The 24,907-nt window shown below is 40.9% G+C and overlaps 1 protein-coding gene across 1 annotated transcript in view; it reads right to left on the bottom strand.

Annotated features, from left to right (window-relative positions):
* The window catches only part of afg1lb (AFG1 like ATPase b), a 31,070-nt gene extending 9,216 nt beyond the window's left edge, over positions 1–21,854 (bottom strand). Inside the window, exons 1-5 of the mRNA XM_061051962.1 lie at positions 21,739–21,854; positions 21,141–21,242; positions 20,757–20,884; positions 16,019–16,118; positions 9,987–10,045 (exon numbers count right to left, since the gene is read on the bottom strand). Of these exons, the coding sequence (XP_060907945.1) occupies positions 9,987–10,045; positions 16,019–16,118; positions 20,757–20,884; positions 21,141–21,228 (375 nt within the window). The 5' untranslated portion in view covers positions 21,229–21,242; positions 21,739–21,854. The remainder of the gene's footprint in view (positions 1–9,986; positions 10,046–16,018; positions 16,119–20,756; positions 20,885–21,140; positions 21,243–21,738) is intronic.
* Between the last annotated feature and the right edge of the window lie 3,053 nt (positions 21,855–24,907).

Raw genomic sequence — 24,907 nt, 5'->3', positions numbered from 1 at the left:
TTGGATTTTTCTTTCTCGCTATCGGTTAAAAGCAATCATTGATAATGAATGATAATTGAATTAGATGCCACACAATTAGAGTGCCTGTTCTACTTTGTGATTTCATTGAAAAGTTGGAGGATAAATTGATTAGTGTATGAACAAAACAATGACGTACAAAACGTTTTAAAAGTGAGCTTTTGTCATAGATCTTGTGAAAAGTGAATCAATTAAATGTGGAGCCAAAACACATTTGACTGAGAGAATTTGTTCCTTTTCTCCCTAAAAAAAAAAAAAAGATTCATTTTGGGGCTTTTACGCCTTTATATTAGAGATAGGACAGTGGATAGAGTCAGAAAGCAGAGAGAGAGAGAGAGAGTGGGGAGCAACATGCGGGAGAGGAGCCACAGGTGGGATCGAACCCAGCCGCCCACTCTTTAGGACTTAGACCTCTGTACTGCGGTGTGCACCCCCTTCCTTTTCCCTTTTTAACAAGGCTTGATATAATTTAGACTGGGTGTAAACTGTTCTGTTTTCATGTTGAAAATTAATTCAAAACAAATCTCAAAGTGCTACAGAATTAGTTGAATCATCACGGGCACTACTTTCTTATTGTATCGGTTTGAAAAAACTAGTCTAATGTGCACCTGACTCACTTAAAGCAACTTGGAAGTAGCTCCCCTACAAATTCCCTCCCCCCCCCCCCGAGTTTCAATTCTTGCAGGACTCAAAGACACGAGGGGGGAGTGCTGACAAGAGCGATGGCAGACCTGAGAATCAGAGTCTCTTAAAAAGAAAGTCAATCAAACACATGTAGCTCCAATCACGTCATTGTCCGGGCTGTCCACTGCTCCTTCTGGACAGCCGTTTAGCATAAAAACAGAGTGGCTTTTTTTTCTCCTTCGCATGTCTGCCTCTGCTCCCCTCTGAGCCTGCCATATCTCTCTTCATCCTTTTACTCCTCAAAAAGTTGCTTTTGAGTTTTTCAAAGAGCACGGTGCCATTGAGCTGCAACAAAAGCCAAGGATAGCTGACTATTGGGCCCTGATGAGGTCCACTCCCTCATTACCCGGCAGCAGAAAACATTTGATGCTTTTTTTGTCTGGGCCCAGAGAGAATTGACCAGACCTCAAAGAAACGCAGGGTGGGAAGGCTGAAAATGAGACGAAGGGGGGAGTGAGAGAGAGAGAGAGAGAGAGAGAGAGAGAGAGTATAGGGAGAAAGGTTGTCGTTCATTCAAGCATGTGTATCTTACAGCCTTGTGTGGAGAGAGAGAAGAAAAGAGAGGAGGGGGAGGGACAGAGGGGTCGAGAGAGAGAGAGAGCGAGCAAGAGGGGAGAAAAGAGAGAAAGCTTAAAACAGTGCCTTTATGCTGGCAAGTTCTGGACGACTCTTCTGACATCAAAGTGTTTTCACTAACTGGGGAGCTGCTGTGTGTGTGTGTGTGTGTGTGTGTGTGTGTGTGTGTGTGTATGTGTGGGGGGGTATCTGGTGATTTTATTCATTCTTGGGCAGTCAGGGGGGGTACATGACAATGTGAACACCCTAATTACACCTAATGATCTATTCCCTTAAAGTGTGACCGCCTTGGGCCAGCCGTGGTTTGTTCCAAGAGGTCGTTCTCACAACCTCCCCCTGCCTGGGCTGCTCCTCTTGGGGAAACATCTTTTGAGTCGGAGGCCCCACCTTTCCTGATCCAGGACCTCACTGGACCCCCCACCTTCAACCCCATCTCGAGCCCTGATGAGGACCCAAACCCCGAACCGCTGCAGAATTGAGTGGAATCTGTGCTATCTGCACCTGATCGCCCAAGGACCCCAAAGTTGATAGAAACACAGAAATGGACTCCATGTAAGTGATTGCATCACTTTAGTTAAAGCTCTGCAATGAGAGAGCAGGTTTTAAAATACCGCTACTTTTAAGGAAGTTGAGGCAGATAGCTATCCACCAATAAGTCTAGTCCTGCTTGGGGTTTCTGTCTGTTTAAAGGCAGTTTTTCCTTGCTATGTTATTGCTCATTGTTTCATGGGGTCTTTGTCATAAATATTACAAAATGCATGATCGTAAATTATTTGTTTCAATTGTTAACAGAGATTGTTAATAGTCCCTACTCTTGAAATTTCACAAGAAAATGTCTTACAAGAAAATGTCTTACAACTGCATGTCGCTGATCTTTTCCAGTGGCAGTAGAAGACTCACACACTACAGACACTTTCTTTCACTTTTGACATCGTAACTGAGTCCAGCAGGTAACTTCTTCTGTACAATTAATAACATGTTGTCTGAATCAGAAGTTAGGCAAATAGCTACCAGCATCAATTGATTCAACACAACAGAAACACATCTGTTATAGACATCAACAGGGAGCAGTTTGTCACCACCAGTGATTCCAGTTCCAGCCTGGCCCCAGTCCCCCAAGGATCTGTCCTTGGTCCCCCTCTCTTCAGCATCTACACCATCTCTTTGCTATGTCGACGACACCAAACTCTACCTCAGTGCTAAACCCTCCACCCAGTCTCTCCCCTCAGTCAATCAGTCAATTGTCAACTGCATACACAGCACAAAAACCTGGATGTCAACTAACCTTCTCAAAATGGAGAGTAACAAAACAGAGCTCAAGGTTGTGACCTCTGAGGCGCTGCTCCAGAAGGTTGGAGATCTTCTTGATGTCGATGGCTGCTCCATTTGCCCATACCCAGAAGTATGTAACCTGGACGCCTTTCTGGACTCCATCATATCATTCCAGTCACACATCAAATCCATTACTAAGCCTGCATTCATTTTAAAAACAAATCCAGACCATCAGGCCATCACTCACAGACCATGTTGCAGAATCTCTCATACACGCTGCTATATAAATCCAAGCCATTCTTATAATTAGTATTATCAGTGCATCCCACATTATTGTTTATGGCATCATGAACATCACAAACGTCAAACAAAGCCACCAGCGCCACTCCACCGACAACGCCCTCCCTCCCAGACCAGCTCAACTAATAGTTTGCATGCTTTGAGCAAATCTCCAAAAAGCCCCCCTCATCACACCCTCAGAGAACAACCAGCCAACCATCCTGCAGCCCTGTCAGGTGAAGAGGGCTCTACTTAGCATAGGCGGCAACAAAGCAGCGGTGCCCTGGCCGGGCAGTGAAGGCATGTGAAGACCAGCTTGCTGCAGTCAGACACACAATTCATCAGTCACTACAAGCTCCAGCTACCACCTGCCTGAAAAATGCAACTACCATCCAAGTGCCCAAAACATCGGCAGCCTCAAGCTTGAATGATTAATGGCTGGTTGCCCTGACTCTGGTAATCATGAAATGCATGAAAAGACTGGAATTTATCCACATCAAAGCCTGCATCCCAGCTGGTTTTGATCAACACCAGTTTGCCTACAGGACCAAAAGACAAACAAACGACGCCATCTCACTCGCACTACACCAGGCCTTACCCACCTGGAACAGACCAGCACCTATGTCAGAATGCTGTTTGTTGACTTCAGTTTTGGCCTTCATCTCCATTACCCCAGCAAACTGCAACACACTGCAGTTAGGAACCCCCCTCTGTCTGGATCAAGGATTTTCTCACCAACACACCTCAGCATGTCACGCTGGGAAAGAGCATCTCCTCAAACGTCATCCTCAACACCGGTGTACCCCAAGGCTGGTCCTCAGTCCACTTCTCCACTCCATGTACAACCATGACTGCACATCCACCCATAGCTCCAACCTTTCTTCAAACTTGCAGAGGATACCGCCATTGTAGGTCTGATCTCCAGCAATAATAAGGCCGCTTACAGGGAGGAGGTCCAAACATTATCTGGATGGTGTAAAGACAACAACCTGCACCTCAACACAAAGAAAACCTAGGGAATAATAATTGACTAAAAAAAAAAAAAAACACACATCACAGTGGACTGCACATAAACAAGGAATAGGTGGAACTTGTCACAAGCTTTAAATTCCTGGGGGTGGGGGGCCTCTGAGAGAACCTGAGCTGGAACCTGAACACAGCACACACGATAAAGAAAGCCCAGCAATGAATCCTTCTCCTGAGGACCCTATGGCACAACAGACTTTGATTGGGATCTGCTGCACAATCAAGAGTAACCTGCTGTACGGCTCCACTGTCTGCTACTATAGCTACACTGCATCGGGAAAAAAAACTGATCTTCAGGTGATGGTCAAAACGGCTCAGTGGACTGTTGGCTCCCCTCTCTCATCCCTCAGAGACATCCAATCGATCAGTCTTCACAAATGAGTCTCATCCATCCTAAACGGACACATCTCCTCCTGGACACTACCCTTCCCTCAGGCAGACTCAGAACCAACGGACAAACAGACTTAGGAAAAGATTTATTCCCCAAAGCTGTGGATAAACTTCTCAACCCATATCCCTGCTTTCGTAACAAGATGGGAATACAATGTGCAATATTGACTTTACTGCTGCTAACTGTTCAGTACTTCTTTGTGCAATAACTAACTGCACTGTAACTATAGTGAATTCAGTCACTGCACTATAACTGTTTATTTTATATTTATTGCTACAACTTTTAGACACTTTTCTAGTCTTTTCATTCTAGCACAACTTCTTTAGATTTTTACAATGAAGCACATTTTTAACTAAACATAATGAATGGATCAAAGTCTTGGAGCCCACTCCAGATTAGTTTTCAATTGAACTACAAACATGAAATGGTAGTAAGAAAAGGATAGTTCACTTTTATTATGTATTTACGGACATGACTTTGAATAATACATCGCAGATAAAAGGGAGATGGGAAACTGAAATGAATACAGACATACCAAAGGACAAATGGGATGAAATATGTACTGAAGCGCATCTTGTAACAAACTAATACATGGAGGGAATTCAAGTGGAAGGTAATAATGAGATTCTTTCAGACACCAGTGATAGTCGTTTCAATGGGCTCAGCATACTCAAATAAATGTTGGAGAAATTGTAATTTAATGTTGTTAATTATCTATGATATCATAGATACAGCTGTAAACAAAATAAATTAAAACTGTAGATATTATTGCATATGTTGTTGAAACTGAAATAACAACTTAGTTAAAAAAAATGATTTCACTGACGGTTTCTTTACTTTTCATAGAGAGGCATCGGTATTAGTTCAGTCTTTAACCGCGAGCAAATAACTCCTAACACAAAAATTAAATTCACAACATCTAATAAAATCTAAAAGCAGCTGTTTTCAGCTTAATGATGTTACAAATGTGAAAACAGGCATCAAAAGGGGAGTGTGCTGATCTGGAGTGAAAAAGAGGCAGCGAGCATACAAAACAGAAAAATGGCATCAAATGTTCATGTAAGCAAAGTGAATTTAATTTTGCCATCAGTCTGCAGGTGGCCTGCTTTACAAATGAATACATAAAGTAGATTAAAATGCACCTGTGCGCATGCATGCAGGTTTGATCAAAGGCATCTGACACGGGCCCATGCTTATGATAAAAGATTAGAAAACATCAGTTAGGCTGCAGGGAAAACACAAGCCAAGGTGAGTGGATCAATTAAAAAATAGGTAATGAATAGAGAGGCAGAATTCAAAAGGAGCAACATCGATTTTGTAGTTTTTTAAATTGTTCTGTTTTGTACAAGTTACAAACTGATATGAAAGAAAAAAAAAACCTGCCCTGCTATTACATTCTCTGGAAGAACAATGGCAGTCATCAAACATCAACATCTATTGGAGTTGAACTGCCAGGCCGTCCTTCTCACCAAGGCCTACCTCATTTCTCATTTTTTCTGTCTCTATCATCCTGCCTTTATTTATATATTTCTTGTTCTCTCATCACCAACTGCACAGCGGATTGCGAATTATTAACAATAACACACACAAAAAGGAGAAGGAGAGCTGATCAAAAGAAGGGTTAACAGCTTGAAACCCACAGATACTCAAAGTTGCCTCAGGGTTGTTGTCATGTCCCCCCCCCACCACACACACACACACACACACACACCCCACCCCTCGGTAGCATTGTGCGCAACTGCAATCGAACAAGCACAGGGAAAATAAAGTCACTATTCTGCTACCAAAATATAGAGACCTGACCTTGGGTGAGTAAAGCCAGCGAGCAGAACAGGATGGTAATAGAATAAAGAGCGCGGCTGGAGAGGGAGAGTGCAATGAAAAGTGGAGTGGAGAGGGAGGACGGTTTGTGAGGGAGAAAGAGAATCTTAGTTACAATACTGGCAGTGTCCATTAAAAAAAAGCCCTTAAACCCTGTATTTTACAGAACTCTGAGCTTTGCCATGGCTACAAAGAAAAAGAAGCCCAAACAACTGAATAGAGTCCCTGATGGAGTCTACAGAGGCACTGAAAAGGACAAGAAATTACAAATGACTGTGTGAATGAAAACAGAAAACAAACTAAATATTTCAAAGCAGTCAGGGACTTTTGGGTCTTTTGAAGTCGCTTGCCTGTCAGGAGAACATCTACTTTAAATTAAAGGGAATTTTCCCCTCCGAAGGTTTATCTCAATGTCTAATTAGTGGTGATGGGAAATGTGTGCCAACTGAAACAACCCCAGGATGCACGGTTTGTGTTACTACCCCACATTTCTTCACCCTGTATACTCCAATCATAGCTATTCAGGAGGTGGCTCTTGGACTGGACGAGGTCCTTTTCCTTAATATGGCCTCTGAATCTCCTCTCAAAAAATAGGTACGACAAGCGACAATAGTTTTCATGCTGTTGATGCAGCCAAAAATGAGCAAATAACGGCACAAACATAAAGATTAGTTCCTGGTGAAAAGCATCATCATTGTGTTTTCTTTTAATGAAGCTGCTAACATGTCAAATTTATCGGCACGTACATTGTTTGAATATCAGAGAAATATTCTCATGAGGAGGCTAATTTACACATTCAGAAGTTTAGTATGTAGTTAGGAATGAAAACAGTTATGTGATAAAAAAAAAAAAAAAAAGAGTTAAAACCCAGACTGTTCAAGCAGGGGGAAATTAGTAGAAATAACCTGAATAAAAATATGTTATTATTTAGAACATGGGATTTAATGAAACATCACCTTAACGTGATGTCAAGGTGAACATTTGTTGTGTTGACATGTTTACATTCCTGGCTTGAAAAGGTCGAATGTAATAAATGTAAATCTCCTGCCCATTTGCACTTGAACTTTTTTCAAATCTGGGCCTTTTGAAAAAAACTAACTGAATAGGCCTACTTAAAAATTGTTATCCTTATCCAGAACATCTTCAGGGAAATGCTCTTGTCACAATAATCAGAAGTAAGGCTGGCAAAATGTCAGCAATCAGTGTTTTTCACCAATAAAATGTTTGAGTTTTTATATCACTGGTATCTTAAAGGTACAATACTTAAAGCTAGATATCAGAATTGAAACCAGATAGGCAACATTGGTATCAAAACACTTAGAATATCAAATGGTCTGCAAAGAAAATTAACCACATCGACTGCAGTTATGAGCACTAAATACCTAACGCAGACAGATCGACATAGGGTTGAAAAACCCATCCTTTTAAGATTAGGACACATTTGGGGGATGGGATGCTGAGGAAAAAGGGGGTCCCAACTAATCAGAAGTCAATAGTTAAATAAAGACGTCAACCGAGTTGGACAGAGGCGGATTAACCTCCTCCACTCCGGCTCAGGTAATAGGGAGGGAGAGGTCAGGGGCTATTTCTTACTTTTTAATGCCCTCATTCACACCCTCACTCTCTATGGAAACACACTCAGGCACGCACATGCAGGGGCTGGCAGCCTCAGGGAGGAGGACCCACACTGCTGCTCCCTGCCAGCATTAATTCAATCTATTAAGGGTCAGCTAGTTAGCAGCGTGACCCCGCTAAAACACGCTTTAACTTTTCTGAGAAGGCTGCTATAGAGAGAGCCTTGCACCCCCAAAAAACTCCCGACCCCGAAAACCAGATGGCCTGACAAAGGGGAACATGGGACCCTGAAAGAGGAGGTAGTGAGGGGCAGAGAAGAACAACAGGCATTCAGGACCCTGATGAGGGTGGATTAGAGAGGGCAAGGGTGCTGCTGGGAGAGTGGGTGGGGACGGGAGTGACTCCAAGGCCTCCCCTGTTGTAGTACGCGTACTGCTTATGTGTGTATATGCTTGTGTTACCATATGTGTGTGTGTGTGTTTAAAGATACATTGGATGTCTGATGATCCTGGAACCTTCTTTGGACTGGATGCTGCAGATTAACCTGTATTCATTTGTTAAAGCATCATTGTGGAGATTTCCTTCTTTTTCTTACCCTGACGTTTGTCAGGCAGCAGGTCTCAGGTAAATGTCATGGGATCAAAAAAATCTGCAACAGCACAGGTAGTACGATATCTAGAGCCTGATCAGGAGTCATATAAAATCATATTGTACAGAGTATAATCCATAATTTACTTAAATGTTGCTTGCAAATAGTTGTGTGAGATATATACACTGATACCTATTATTCTTCAGATATTATTCTAACCAGATGTTTGATATGACGTGATATGAGCATAAGGCAAATCATGCAATGATTAGAGCCAAAACAATGTTGTTTCAACAACAAATGGTGGTAGCTATCTATCTATCTATCATTCTCTATTTAAATGGAACAATGTATCGGCAACATTATACTGGCTCTGAGTGTAAGACAGCCAGACTTTTCCTGAGAACTTAGATTGCATGTCTTTATGTAAATTAAAACTATATTTTTATTAATATTTTCATTTGTATTTCTCTTTTAAATACTTCTGAGAAATAGCTTATAATAACTTACTTGTTTATATTCATCTTATCTATTCTGTTTACATTTTTTATTTTGTATGACCTTCTTCTACTTTCTTTGTGCTGCTGCAATCGCCAAATTTCCCCTCTGGGGATCAATAAAGTATTATCCTATCCTAAGGTATCAACAATTCATTTCTTTATTCCCATATATTTTTTATCTTCAGTGAAATCTCTGGTTTAGGAAACATCCATCAGTCATGGAAGATGTTACACCCAGAAAAACATCTGCTGTATTACAAGCAGCTTATATGCAGGTTTACAAATATATTATGGGAAGTATATCACCAACTGGTTACTGTACTTTGTATCCACCTAATCCTTAATGTTTGTTTGCTTATATGTGCGGCATATGATTTTTAAGATGACTCTTTGTGAATTTTGGCCATTATTGATAGGAGGGCTAAAGAGAGAGAACAGTCAATGTGGGAAGTAGAGAGTGGGGAATGCATGTATCGATAGGAACGGTGGGCAGTCGAACCTGTGGCCGATGCATCCTGGACTGCAGCCTCTGTATATGGGGCGCCTGCTCCACGTACTGATCTACACCAGTGCCCTTTTTCTGTTGAATTCTTATCCACACTGTTGTTGTTTCCTTTTACTGTTTGTCTAGTGAATAATGACGAACAAGCAGCACATCTGAGCACTCCAAACACTGCAGCTGGATATGCCTGCCTTTAATATTTGGACTAAATACCAATAAAAGACGCAAGAATGCAGCGTTTCTCTGTTGCAAAATGCATGACCACAAATTATGATGCAATTATTTATGATCATGATCACTCCAAACACATCAATGATCATCTGAGATGCAGGCAGGATAATGGTTCTACCTGCTTAAAATTGCAAAGTAGATATTTTGCTGGAAATGCTAACCACACGCCTCCCCCTTTTTACTTTTGAAATGCAAGCAGTCTGGGTCAGTCACTCAGCTCATCCGCCCATCTCTTACTTAAATCTCCTGTGTTCACTTGCGCTCTTTCCATCTCTCGCTACCTTTCTCTCGCTCTCTGTGTGAGTCTTTATCATGCCCAGGTATGATCAAAGACAGCTTTGTGACACTGTGCAAGGCATCCAGGAAGCACAGAACATCAAACCACTAAAGAGCAACTCGCAAAAAAAGACACACAGAGGGACAGAGGCGCTCATGCAAATGTGTGTATGTGTGTATATATGTGTGTGTGATAAACAAATGAATAAATTAACAAGAAAAAGAGAGGGATGACTTTGTCTCTACCTTGAGCACGTCGATGAAAGGTAGAAAGGTGTCCCTCTGAAGTCCGTTTTTGTACAGATCTGAAAAAAGAGGGGAGGGCCTGTATTAGAGGTGCTGTTTAGCCTCCTAATAATGTCATTCCCCTGCCGCAGATTGGCAGATAAAGTGGCTATTGATGAACTGAAGGATGGGTGGGGAGGCACGACAAAAGGACTGGGACCAGGAGAGAAAAATGGATGTCTCTACCGGCAGCAACATAAAATTCATTACATTCCCAAACAATGGTGGCGAGAGAAAGGACTGTCGCCTTTTCAGCATGGACAATGTCCACAGCAGCTCGCTGAATAGAGGTTTCAATTAGCTCGGCTGGAACAAATTACATCTGAAGTAGCATCCGTGATAGACAGATAAAACAGATAGGGACGACACACGAACATAAACAAAGACAGACACACACATACAGAGACACACATGGAGGCTTAAGCTCTCTCCAGCTGCGAACACAAACAAGTGGTTGTTGTTGATGTTTGGGCTCGAGCTAACAACAGTAGCACCTGACACGCAAAAAGTACTCACTTTATAACTCCTATATTGTAATGCACTTTGTTTTGGATGCGACATGAGTATTGACAAGGCTTAGGCATAGTTCAATATAAGACGTACCATGATTCATATTCTTACTCGTCTTTTCAGGAGCTTGACTCTATCCTGCTACCTCAACATGTGACAACCAAAGCAAGAATCAATTAACTCATCTTAGGACATGACTTGAAATATTTGGAAAGAGCAAGCCTGGGTCTGTTTCAAGGTTTTTAAAAAGCTAACAGCACATCAATAACAATTTCACATCTCGTGTGCTTACTGTTTAAACTCCAATGCAAAAATCAATATTTTGTTTTTCATGCAAGGGGTTTTGTCAGGATAGTTTCTTGCTCGGGAGCATTCACTTTCTGGAAAGAGTTAACTGGGAATAAATCCCATTGTGTCGCCCTTCCACTAAGCTCTTCTAAAAGCTAAAATATAATAAGATAGTAGGTTTTAATTCATGCGTTTGAGGTTTCTGTGGTTGGATTTTTCACCTTTGAGCTAAGCTCACAATCGCTCCTTTACCAGTCTTTGTGTTGAACTAGGATAAAAGAACCTTCTGGTTTTACTGGGGGTTGTATCCTAGCTGCTAATGGTAGCTTCCTGGTAAACAGCAGTTGCCCCTTTATGCTCCCTTAAAACTTTTGGTTCCAGGGACTTCTCTTCAAGGAACTAAAGTGTTCCTGTGGCCAATTGTCAGCATTTCCACCGTGGCCTGAAGGCCAATGACGTATAGAGAAGCAATAAAAGTATCTCAGCATTACGTCGCCATTCCGGTAGGTGGCGGTTTAAAGGAAGACGAAGGCCATATGACAAAGATGACGCCATATACGGGACAGGCAGGCCAGCATCATCATTTGTGCGATACTATGCATTGCATTGCAAATCGATTCAATGAATCAACCCTGGAAAACCTTCTTCTCTGAGTCCATGAATAGTAGTGTTGAAGCACATTGAAAATATAAACAGTGGGCTTGCAGCTGCTGTCTTTTAAACATGGCGGGTGACGTAAAACACTGTAAGTACCTGACCAATCAAGAGACCGTCAGTGCTGCAGGCGCTACAGGCCCTGCCCCCGAAAGGTCCCTGGACCTTTAGAAAGTTCTACCACCGAGAAGGGTCTTTCTTGGGGTATGCAAACATGATATAACTTGTTCTTATTTTTAGTTGGATTTACTCGCTTTTAGCCTTACAACTTCCCTCTTTTGTGTTCCGTTAGGCTAACAGGCTTCCAATGTTAGCTTTCAGAAAAACAACATTGTACAGTAAGGCTGGGAATCTTTGGGTGTCTCATGATTCTATTCGATTACATTTTTGGGATCACGATTTGATTGAGAATCGATTTTTGATTCAAAACGATTCTGGATTCATGATTTTTTTTTTTTTTTTTTGAATTAGTCCATACTTCAGGATCTACTCCAGTCATCTGTGAGACTGGCTGAATTTCTTGTTGCTCTGTTTGGCATTCTACTGAATGCAGGAAGTGACTGATAAGCAAAAAAAAAAAAAAAAAAAAGATTTTTGGAAGTTATGAATCTATTTAAAATCTCAGAAGATAAGAATCTTAAATCTTTACATACATCAATGTTTCCCCACCTCTATTGTATAGGCCTGCTTTTTAGCCAATTATATTATGGAAATTAAGAAAACGACATGACTAAAGAGTTTTTGGAGTATTTGTGCATGGATTTGGTGACTTTTAGCCAAGCTAGCAACTTCCCTATCTCCAGCTTGTGTTGGGTTGCTACTGGCTCAAGTTAGCTTCCTGTTAAAAAAAACAAGAGTATGCAATGTGGTTTACACTTAGGTTCTGTAAGGAAAAAACAAACATGATATAACTCATTTAAAAGACAGTTTAAAAGGTTTTTAAGTGGGTGGATTTATGCCAAGCTAACAACTTCCCTCTTTTGCGTTGGGTTATATTAAGCTAACCGGCTTAAATGGTACCTTTATATAAAACCACATTGTGTACTTTTTCTTATGATTTTCTAAGTAAAAAAAATAAACATGACATAACATGACAATAATTGAGCCTATGCTTATATATTTTATGTGGATTTGTTAACATTGAGCCAAGACAGCAACATCCTCTTTCTAGTTTGTGCTGGGTTAAGCTAACGGGCTGCTAATGGTAACTACACATTTACTATTAAGATGAGTGGAGTCAGCCTACTGATCAAACTTTCAACAAGGAAGCAAAAAAGCAAATTTACAAAAAATTGAATCCTTGAAGAAAGCAAGGGGTATCATGTATGTTTAACTTTTGTGCTAAATCAAACCACTAGTGTTGGAGCCATGGATTGGTATAATTGTCTTTGTGCTATTTATTTAAGGTTAAGGTAGTCTGTTATATATTGGTGTTTTGGGTTATTGATTATTATATCATTTATTAGGATTGTGTTGAGTGGGGGGATGTCGGGTCACATGGGTATGGGCGGAGATGTATTGATTTAACTCACCTGTTCACCTTTTCTTCTCAGTGGAAGAGAGGGGGTGAGCTGGGTTGCCGTATTTTTTGTTGACCGCTATTGTTTGTGGCTCACTGTGATTATGAGTTAATGCACGTTATTATAAGTTAACTTGATTATCTTTTTTGCGTTAATAAAAAAAGTCAAACTTATTTTTACGTATCACAGTATTCTTTTGAAAGCGCGTCGGACAAATATATTAGGCCCAACCTTAGCCTCTCAGCGGCTTCATATTCAGGAAAGCCGCTGCAACTAGCGAGCTGTTTGTCCTTTATTATGATTATTTCCCATAGGTTCAAGTATTTGCCAGGCCAATGAGGAAAGTAGCTAAATAAATAAAATAAATATGAGCTCCCACAGGCTTAAGTCCATTCAGCTGCATGTGAGATCCCAAGCATTAGGGGTGTTCCACTCCAAAATAAGATGCCATTTATCCCCCTAACCCTCCTCAAACTCATTACACACCATCAGTGTTTAAAAACAACAAAATACCACTTTAGCTGTTCAAGCAGAAAAACCTCTCTCTGCTTTTGATACCGGCATCTCCACATCAACAAAGATGGAAAATGTATGCCTTTCATGTCCAGTTGTCTCTTATAGCATTCAGTGTTCCATTAACCATGTAATTAATACCAAGTAGGCACTCTATTAAGTTTGCATGGTTTGTCGCTTTGTTCTTAATAGCTAGTAAATATCAGAGATGCACGTCTTTGTCTGCGAGAGCCATCTTGCTGCCATCCACTTTACCTACTCAAGACTTTAAGACATCAACATCTTTCCTGAGAAAGAAAGACGCCAGACGACACATCATGCATTTATCTCCACCCTGACCACGGGCTCACTATTCTCTAGCCAACCACACTTGGCTGCCAGTAAATGCAACATCAAAGCCTGTGTAAAAGGTTTAATCATGTCAGCGAGAGCTGTGTTCATTGCGGTTAAGTTGTGGTGGTGTTAAGCTCAATTGATTCCCGCTGGAGCAGAGCACTTTGGATAAAAGTATTAATTGAATAATGTAGATTTATGTAGAGAAACTGGGGGTTTTAGACGAAGAGAAGCAAGCGTTGAAGTCAATGAAATATTGCTTGTTATTTTATCTGCAGGCAGACAGGGTTTTGATAGTTTAATGGATCTTCAGGGCTAAGACCTTGCTTGATCCAATTTAACAGTTAGCCTTTCAACATCTCCATCCTTTACAGCTGAGCTTTCTATTAATAGCTAGAATTCCTTACATTTTTGCTTACCCCAAATTAGAGATAAAAGTGGACAATACTTGGCAGTGAGAGGTTAAAATCTTAGCAAACTCCTACATCAACACAGCATGCTATATTCCCCAAACAACCATGGAATTTCTATGCAAAGTACTGCATTCAATTCATTTTGGTGCAGAGGAATACCGTTTGGGCGCACTGAGTCTTCCTCAGTCAAACATTACATGTAAAGATTTGAAAAAGCTAAATACTACTCACAGCGAGTCTTCACTCACTGGTTGATGAAAGTGGGCTGTAAGTAGTACCGGAAATGCGACAGCACCCGTGTAGCCCACTGTATATACCTCCCATTTATATTAATCTTATCTCTTGTGTTAACATTTTTTATTTGTACGACCTTCTTCTACTGTCTTTGTGCTGCTGCAATGCCCGAATTTCCCCTCTGGGGATCAATAAAGTATTATCCTAACCTATCCTATCATATAACATCCCATCCCTAGTGTGATAATATTTACAATATATAAACTATTTATAAGACAACTATATGACTTAGTTGTCATCTTGTAAACCAAAATACATTTGCCTTAAGTGATTTGTGTGCTCCAGTTCTTCCTTTGGATTCTAACCTGAGAGAAGGAGTCCATAGAATTATAATTTGAACGTCTAAGGTCGTTCTCTGAGAGCATCGACCTCCATTTTCAAGGAGCACCTGAAGCACAAGAGTTTCCTTCTACTATGGACTTTCCATGTTTTATAGCTCAAGGTATAAACTACTGTGTTGTAAATAATGAAACTAGAGACAACTTTATATAACCCAGAAATATCTTAAAAATAAAATAATTGTAATTATTATAAATAATAAAATGTCTTACGTTACAGCTTTTAACTTCAGTTTTAGCTTTTCTGACACAAACAATCCTCATTAAGGGGGAAAGAATCAATCATGTTTTCTGTGCGAGACAACTTGTTTACATTAATGTGACTAAATCTGGCTGTACTGTAGATATATTAGATATCTTCCAGGTGTGAATTTTCTTTAACGAGCATTAACGCTGAGTGTCCAGCTAAACATTTACTTTTGTTGTTATCCATTTTGTCTTGTCTAAAAAGTACTGGATATTATAACAAACAATATTTGTTATAGTGTCACTATTGCAAAAATATTGACTAACTTTAAATCTATCTTCTTTCCCTTTAGAGTTGATTTAGATAATATAAAGCACTTACTTATAAGATGCATATTTGGTAGTCCTGTTTGTTCGCATTATATTTCTTAAATGTGTGTTTTTAAGATCCACAGTGAACTGTTTCTATATGTTGTAAAGCGATAATTTCACATCCTCCACAACACAAGATGATGTATTTCTGATTAATTTCTCCCATGTATACTTTGTGGTGTTCTGCATCGTTGTTAATGTCTTCTGTTATTTATGTTTTTATGCTCTTGATGCTCTCAAAAAAGAGCATCAAGAGGAATTACTCTGCAAAGCCAATTCCCCTCACGACAATACACGTTTCATTAAGTCATTCATTTAAAATTGTGCATGATAAAGTTGATCTGGATCTGTTATTTGAAATAGGCTTGTTGCTCTTTTAATGCTTTAAGTGAGTAGAGTAGATCTTAGACACCAGCAGACCGCTGCTGCAGTGTTTCAATAAACCAACAAACAATACCACCCATTTACAGAGCAGTGTTTTCTTTTTATAGTAATAACGGTATAGTAAATAATCATACATAATAATACATTAAAACGTCCAAAACTTTGTGTTCAAACACTGGTTGACTTACCTGCGGGGGGTCTGTTGGAGGTGGCCACTACCACCACCCCGGTCTTAAACAGGGTCTCAAACAGCTGCTTTAGGATCAAGGCATCAGCGATGTCCGTTACCTGACAGAACAGAACCACAGAAGAAGAGACACACATTCATGTATTGTATAATTTACCTTTTCTCATCCCCCACATGTACGTTAATGTGTGTGTGTGTGTGTGTGTGTGTGTGTGTGTGTGTGTGTGTGTCTGCGAGCAAGGTCAAACCATGCCATCAACACTCCATGTTGATTAGTGTCATTCAGGTGTGCTCATTCACTCCTTTTTGTCTGGTTATGGCCATTCACAATCTATCCATGCGCACTTACACACACACACACACACACACACACACACACACACCTAAACCACTTGAACTGACTGCAAATGGTCACGAAGGGGCTTTCTGCTGAGGACAAGTATCTGCGGCAAAGCAGCGGTCCCGAGCTAATCAACAGACAGAGCGACGTGAAGATGACGAACGCAGGTGAAAAAACAAGAGGAAGCAAATACTAAAAGACAGAGCAATGCGGATCCCGACTGACGCCACAATGTCCATGAAAGAGCTTTAATGGCAGTGCAAATGTGTTGTATGAACTTGACACAAGGCTACAAGGTTATAATACATAAATATAATTCAACAGCTCGCTGCCTTTTTCGTCGACATCACCTCCAGCACACAATAAACAAAGGTCAATGACAACACTGTGCTTAGACGATAAATGAAGAGCTGTTACCTGAATATAAGTAACCAAGTGTTCTCACTTTTGTTCTTATTCTCTCACCTCTCCCCCTTGCACCTCTGTTTAAACTTTTGATGTGATAAAACATGTTTTTAATATATGTGTGACTTTGGACCATGATAGCACAATATTAAGCACGAATAGAATGTACTTAATATCCAGAACAATACCACATGGCTGGATTACAACAAAATGACTTTAAAAAATGTACAGACGGTATAGTCCTCTAAACATAAAAAAAACACAAGAGACGTACTGTCAGACTTCTGCTGTCACTACAATGACTGCTGTACAAAAATATGTTTTATCTCAAATATGAGTTCAGAGATTTTTTCTTTGTCATTTTGCAGTATGTCTGATGTCAGTAGAAACTGAAACTACAGGGTGCAGTTGGCCAAATGGTTAGTGCGCTCGCACCATGTACAGACGATGTAATCCTTGCAGAGGACAGACCGGGTTCAAATCTGTGTGTGAGTGATTGTGTGTAGGCCTGTGTGTGTGTGTGTGTGTGTGTGTGTGTAATGAGAATCAACAGAAAGCCAAGGCTCTGTGTCCCACTGAAGAGGCCCCCATTTCCTCCAACTGCAGGAAACCTCTGGCTCCTTTCCCACGTCATTTCTCACTCTCCCCGATTTCTGACTTTATCCACGCTCTAAATAAAGAGATAAAAAGCCCCAAAATAAACCTTAAAAAAAAAAAAAAAAAAAAAGGAAAAATGCTTGCTTTGCCAATTTTGCACACATGATTTTCCAGCCTTTGTTCAACAGGTAGTTCTATCCAGATTCAGTTGATTTGACCTTTTTTGTAGTTTATAGTGTGAGGTCTGACAAACACCACAGTGATGGGTATACGCCTGTATTATGCAAGCTGAGAAAATAGTTGTACATTAATTGACTGAGTTTTTTTTTGTTTTTTTTAAATAAACAGTCTAAGAACAGGTTGTCATTTTGACATGTCAGTGTTTACTTCAGGATATTAAGATGTTTCTCCCACATATCAATTTGTTCAAATCTCCAGATTTTGCGTGCACACATGATAAATTAAACTAACTCGTCCACAATGTGACAAACTACAGAATTTGACTTCCTCACTGCTCACTGCTATGAAGAAAGAAAAAAATAAATCTACGCTTTAAGAAAACTAAGAGATACATTTTGAGGCCTTTTTGTATCATCTTGTGTTTCCGCAAGGCATTTTGGAATAATAGCAGTTCAAGAAGTAAGCAGTCTTCAGTCCCACCCTCTCCTCTTACCTTCTCTGCTGTATGTAACAGCCACTTCTGATGGCCATACCCACAGCATATGCCCCCTTTCACACTCTGGAGAGTCTTCTGCTTTTGCATATTAGCCCCACTGCCCTTGCCAATACTTGATTAACATTTGTGTTAAAGCCTTGATTTTGCTAAGGAGAGGTGGCTAGGGGCATGAAATTAGTGCCTGTGTGAGTGATTGTGTGTGTGTGTGTGAGTGTGTGTAATGAGAATCAACAGAAAGCCAAGGCTCTGTGTCCCACTGAAGAGGCCCCCATTTCCTCCAACTGCAGGATTTTTTTATTTTCATTACAAAAGAATCATTTAAAAATGACCTTTTATACAACCTGGATTTGTTTATTCATGTGCCCTCAACATGGGCATAGTATGAGAGACAATATTGATTGCTGAATGGGGGGGGGGGGGGGGGGGGGGGGGAAGAGAGGGAGAGAAAATGTGTACCCACAGAATGGAAGAAGAAAGGTGGAGGGGGGGACTGATGTAGCACTTGTGGAACACAAAAATAATGGCGCAATCTCCATCTCCCAATGTCGATATTTAAATGAGCATCCAATTACTCAAGCGGCTGTCAGTTTGCGGAGTAGCCCACGGGTGCCAAATTAAACCTCTTTTGATGTTACACCTCTTTATGTACACAACCTATGAGCAATTTCACAGAGGCCGCACAGTCACCGAGGCCCTGAGACAATGACGCTCGAGCGGTGTCTTCTCACTCTTCTTCTTCCTCCTCCTCCTCCTCCTCTCTTCCCCATTTTCCATCTCGGACCTCTCAACGGCGAGGATTCATTAGAGGGCCGTAAAAAAGGAGGGAGGGGGGCTACAAATTACTGATAATGGCACGGTGCTAATGAAGAGAATGGAGAAATGTCATTAGCATTTAAGAGGATAAGATCCATCTGACCCGCCGCCGCCAGTCGCTTTCTAGCTCCACTCACTTAAGGAAGCAGGAGAGTGCGACTGATACCCGGAGCCTCATTTGCATGGCTGAGTGGAAGAGGATGCTGATTGGTATAGACCCCCCCCCCCCCAATCCCTACCCACACCCACAGACACATACACCCCCAACTCTTCCAACCTTCGCAACCTCTTGTTTATGCATCACAAACAACGAGCACGAGTCTGCTTGTTTCCCCTCCATTCACTGGCAACAGTCGACAAGCGAAAACAGCAAAGCCGGCGACGGCAAAACAAAACAAATCAATGAGAACGCACAAACAGCGTCCAGGTTTCAAACGTGAAAGAAGCAGCAGATGAAAGGAGCAGCTCTTGATCCTCGCAGATGCAAAGAGAGTGATTAGAGAGAGCAAGCGCACCTTCTGTGACCTTTTGACCCGCTGGCATTAACTGTAATGATATCAGTGAGAGGAGCATCATTGTGCCGCGAGCAGATGTGTTTGGCTGATGATGAAGACGAAAGCACATGTCTTTTTTTTAAGGCATTGAATGACTAACTACCTTAAAGAGAGCAGCTGCAGAAGTGGCTCTCTCTCTCTCTCTCTCTTTAGACACCAGGGTACGATAATGAGACTTTGTGCTTTTTAGACGTGTAGATCTGGCAGCAAAAACAGCGCATGACTTTGTTTACGAGCAAACTAACTGTGTGTGAACATAAACGAGCAACAGGAGGAGATTAAAAGACTGGACTACAGTTTTAAAGAAATGACAATAAAACTGAAAGCTTTACAACATACGAGATACCAGACGTATTAACTTCTTCTGCAACAGTGTTTTACTACTTCACCACAAACTAGAGGAAAGAGACGTGCTGTTACTGGAAGTCATTTTACAATTCTGCTATGTTCAGAAATGGCCACTAGATGTCCCCAGTCCTGTTTTTGAGAGATGTAAGGATCAGAAGCTTCCAGTTGTTCAGACAGAAAAGAACTTGGCTTAAAATAATCAGAAAATGAACACTCAACACTGAACTCGGACAAGGTGAAACATTAAAGGAAAGAATAAACTATTAAAAAGTAAGAGCTTAAGAAGAAGGAAAAAAAAGGCAACATATAAATGCTTTTCTTTCTCCTGCCAGATTTAAAGATCCCTGACCTGTGAGTTACTGTCTTTGGGCTTTGTATTGACTCTAACTTCACTACATAAAATACCTACTGTTGTTATTTTTTCCCCTTACATTTGAATATTCTGCAAGCAGAACAGATGAGGACAATATAATACACAGAAAGAGGAAGTCTGTTACACACAGTAATGCACGGATCATGACTTCAACAGGAACATTAGAGACATTCTGTCAAACTTTTGCTGTCACTAGACTGACGGCTGTAGAAAAATATGCTTTAAGTTATATATTATTTGACAGATTGCTATTTAACAGGAATTTTGCAGTAGATTGTTGTAGTAGTAGAGACTGATAATATTTAAATTACATTCACACTGAACTCTAGAGATATTTTGACTTTAAATCTTTGGTATGCTTTAAGGCTTAGAGTTATTGATTTGACCTTAAGAGCTCAGAATCAGCATGCCTGGTCATATAGAGTTGGTCTCGATATTATTTAGTACTTTTTGTGAGCATATTTTAGCACCTTTTAAGCTCATTTTAAGGGGTTTATATATTGATGAATTATCGAACCATACCTTTTAGAATTCTTATTATTTATTGAACTACTTGTAGCTCCTAAAGCTAACACACACACACACACACACACACACACACGCACACACACAGTCTGTAACACACTTGTTCACCTGAAACTCGTCAAAACACAGGAGGCAGGTTTCATTGCTGATCTCCATGGCAACCGGCGATATGGGGTCATAGGTGAACATTTTCCCTAGCCTCCGTTTTGGCAGGCTTTGTTTCCTCCGATGGATCCCTTTAAAGCGGCACACAAACATCAGGCACATCTTAAAGCACAGCTGCATCACAAACCCAAACCCAATGACAATACAGAATAAAGCTGTAATTTCACCTGTTTGCATAATGGTAGACAATTAACAGCAAGGCTCCAGGACAAACACAGAGATAAATATAGCATCTCATGCACACTAGGAGTCAGAAAACCCCTCCAGAAAGTAATGAAAGCAAACTTTTATGCAGTTTGTACTGCGGAGTAGGAGAAGAACACTAACTTTTGTGGATGTCCAACATGAAGCCATTGAAGTGGACTCTCTTCTTGCGAGGGTTTTCCACCAGGGAGTAAAACATGTCCATGAGCATGGTCTTCCCTGTGCCTGAAGGCAAACGGGAATGAAAGATATATATATATATTTTTTTACTTCTGTCTTGATCTCAAACATGTTGATGAGCAGCCATTCCAAAAACCTAAGTGTGTCCCAGCCCCATTTAAATCACAATACACCCTGGGGCCCAACAAAAATTGTTATCAAACAACTCTGATTAACATCTGAAACTAAGTTTTTATAGTTTATATTCATAATCAGCAACATTCTGTCTAAAATCTTGCCTGAGCAAATGCAGTGACAGAAATGTGTCTAAACCTAAACTCCTTTAAGCAATACTAATTGCACAAATTAAAAACATCTTATTTTCTAATTGTTTTTATACTAATGCTGCTGACTTTTCGTCGCCCTCTTGCAGTAACTTTAAGGCCCATCATGGGGATGATCCCAAACTTTAGGGATCACTGCAGGAATTTAGCGTCATGGAGAATATTTAAGGATTTTTTTTATTTTTTTTAACTGTGATATAAATAACTTGTGATCTTACCAACATCTCCATAAATGTAGAAGCCTCTGGGTGGAGGTGGTGGTGCTTGAGATGGTTCCTCCTTTAAATGGGAAAAAGAGGAAATAGAAGGAAATGACTGTATTGTGTTTGTTTTATATGAAGTCTTTTAACAGCTGCTTGTCAGTGCAAACAATAATGCATCAGCTACCCATAAATCAATAGGTTTTTTTTTTATTTATCGCATAGATTAATTCCTTATTAGAATAACAAAACAGTATAACTGGTGACCTATATAAACTTCGTTATATTCATTACCATATAAGAGTGAATCGTGGTTTAATAAACACAGTATGCTGAGGCATTAAGCCACCACTACAGTGTGAGGTTTCACATTCTCCAGACTGGCCCGCTGCAGGGGAGGAAGACAAAGGGGATCTAATCAACAAGACAAGCCGGGGTTCCCACGAAAGAAAAGCATCATCAGAGGAACAATGGGGGGATTTGTCAGACAAAACGGAGAGGACTGGATGAGGCTCCATACGAGATGGAGTGGACTTGTCTGTGCAGCCTGTTTAGCGCTGCTAATTGTGATACGGTACTGTTTCATTGAGGTGCTGCTGGAAGTCATTGTGCTGCCTGCCTCCTATCATCAAAAGGTCCATGCTTAAAAAAAAACGTCTTCTGTGTGACCCGGCTGAGAAATATTGAGTAAAGCCAAATATCTCTGAAGATGGCCAGACCATGAAAACGCATATGTCATCAGTTTAATCACAATATGCAGATGATAACTTGAAACACAAACGTAAACACGAGAACATTTGATTGGTGTTTTTATGTCCGATGTAAAAGCTGCGTTGTTGAAGATGGTCCATCTCTGTAACCAAGGCAACGCCACATGGCTTTGGATGAACTCGGCACTAAATAGAAAAAAAGAGGTTTGTGCTCTTAAAATTCAATTTAGCAACTATTTAACGGAGACTGTACTCAGTGTCCCCTGCACTTGGTGTCCACCACAGAAGGAGCACTTGACTCTGATAAATGCACACAATGGCCAATTGAAAACTAAATGAAAAAACAAACCTGTTACCCATCCTCCCCCTCTCTCTCTCTCTCTCTCTCTGCCTCCCTCTTCATCCCACTGTCCCCGCCCGTCCTGTCTTCCTGAGCTGGAGTGAAACTCTGGAAGAGCAACAAGCCTCTCCTGTCTGCTCTGGCAAAACAGTGTGTGACTTCTCCCTGACTTCCCAGGCTGCCCTCTGGCATGGCGGGGTAATTGTCAGTGGTGGCTGGAAGCCATTCTGCCACGGCAGAGTGGAGAAGCACAAGGCCGTTCCTCAGCCGCTCTGTCTCGCTGGGCTCACTGGCCTCGTCTCCCCTCCCTGTTGGAGGATGTTGACTGGCACATGAGTGGAAAGTTCACATGCAGGACAGGGTCCCCTGGCTTTAAAGCGACTGCTTTTGAACATGTTTATCTCCAGCTAAAGGTGTCATATCTCACACTTACACGCTTAACAGACTTATTGTTAGCGTTTGAGTAAGATGTCTCTGGTCAGACTGTCCTGATTGAGACAGATAATGTTGAGGAGGACTCTGATCAGGTCTGACTTAGAGAGGATGGCTCCAGCAAAACAATGGCCCATTGTTAGCCGACCATCCGCAAAACCACGCCACATTGGGTCAATATTAAGTCAAGTGTACTCTCCTCACAGACTTGGTCAGTTAGTGAGGACAATGGCGGCACTTTCACAGAGAGAACAGACACCGAAAGGACAGTGGTATGACCTGATTCAAACCAGAATAATTGCATAAGTACTCCAGTCAGTGTGTATGTGGTATTCGTGTGTGCGCGAGAGACAGGCCAAGAAATAAGGTGCAAAAAGGAGCTGATGGTAGGGGGAGGGGGGGGGGGGTTGGTGGTGTTGATAGCCTAACACCAAAGTGTTTGTCAAAGTCCCGAATCAAAAGCAAAAAGGACAAGAATGGGGCAGACAATGGGGATCCCCTCATTACTGCATGGGGACGGTGAGAGTGAGAGGGGTGCCGGGACGAGCCCAGCGGGAGGTCTGCCCTGCTGCCTTCCAAAATCTCTGCCTAACTCTGTGTGTCTGTGCCAGCCAACCAGCAAAAAAAAAAAAAAAAGAAAAAAAAAAATACTCCCACCACCAAATAGTAGACAGTCAGCTCCCCTGACCTAAAAACAACAACAGCCCCCTACTTTACACCGGTCCAAAACTCACATGCACAATAAGCTTCCCAGACCCCTACCCTCCCTCTGACCTGAGCCTCATGGCCACCATGGGTGCTACAACTTGAGTACAGTGCAGTGGACTCCAAAGTCCCTTCCATATTTGAACCATGAATGGAGCTCTATGACAGAATGAGGGTCCAGATGCTGCACTAAGGCTGTAAACAAAGCCATGCTCCCATGTTGATCGTAAACAATCAGAATGAGTTTCATTTTTTTCTATATTGTGTAGAACAGTGAATGAGTAAAAAGAACATTTAATTCATATCATATATTTTGCACTTGTCATCATGAAGGAACAGAAATATGTAGTGGCATCTCAGTAGCTGCTGGAATATCATAACAACAGATATGGCATGGTAGACTTGTCATTGTTTGTGTGGGCTACAAGATGAACGTACAAACACTCCAACATTTACTTTAACTTGGTATTGATTTTGGCGGGAGCCTTTTGAGACAACTGAGCTTTTTCTTTTTTTTGTTATAGATTTATAAGTCAGGTACCAACTTGTAAATAGGAAGACCTTAGTGCACCAAGAACACTGAAGAAGATGATTTCAAAATGTTTCATCTGCTAAATGAACTGTAGAATTTTTTTTTTTTTTTTTTTTTTTTTTTTTTTAATGAGCATGTCGTCTCTTTTATCTTGCAGGATATAGAATCAGGGTATCAAATCTGGAGTTGCTTTCTGCAACTGTAGGTAAGTCTGTGTTGTGGTCTTGAGCGATCGTCCTTCATTGTTTTGATAACAAGTATCAATTTAAGATAAGTATTTTACAGAGAATCAACGAATAAGGAATTATATAAATCAATAGGTCAATCACAATAATTATCCATGACTTAATGTTTCATAAAACACGTTTTTAACTTATAGTGATTGTATTTAATTCATTCATATTACTGCAGGGTATAGTATCTAATTTTCAGACCATTGCACTATTGCATCATGACACGTCAACATGC

The sequence above is a fragment of the Labrus mixtus genome, chromosome 12 (genome assembly GCF_963584025.1).
Source record: "Labrus mixtus chromosome 12, fLabMix1.1, whole genome shotgun sequence".
In the NCBI taxonomy this organism is placed as follows: Eukaryota; Metazoa; Chordata; class Actinopteri; order Labriformes; family Labridae; genus Labrus; species Labrus mixtus.
This window is presented reverse-complemented; position numbering and strand designations above follow the sequence as displayed.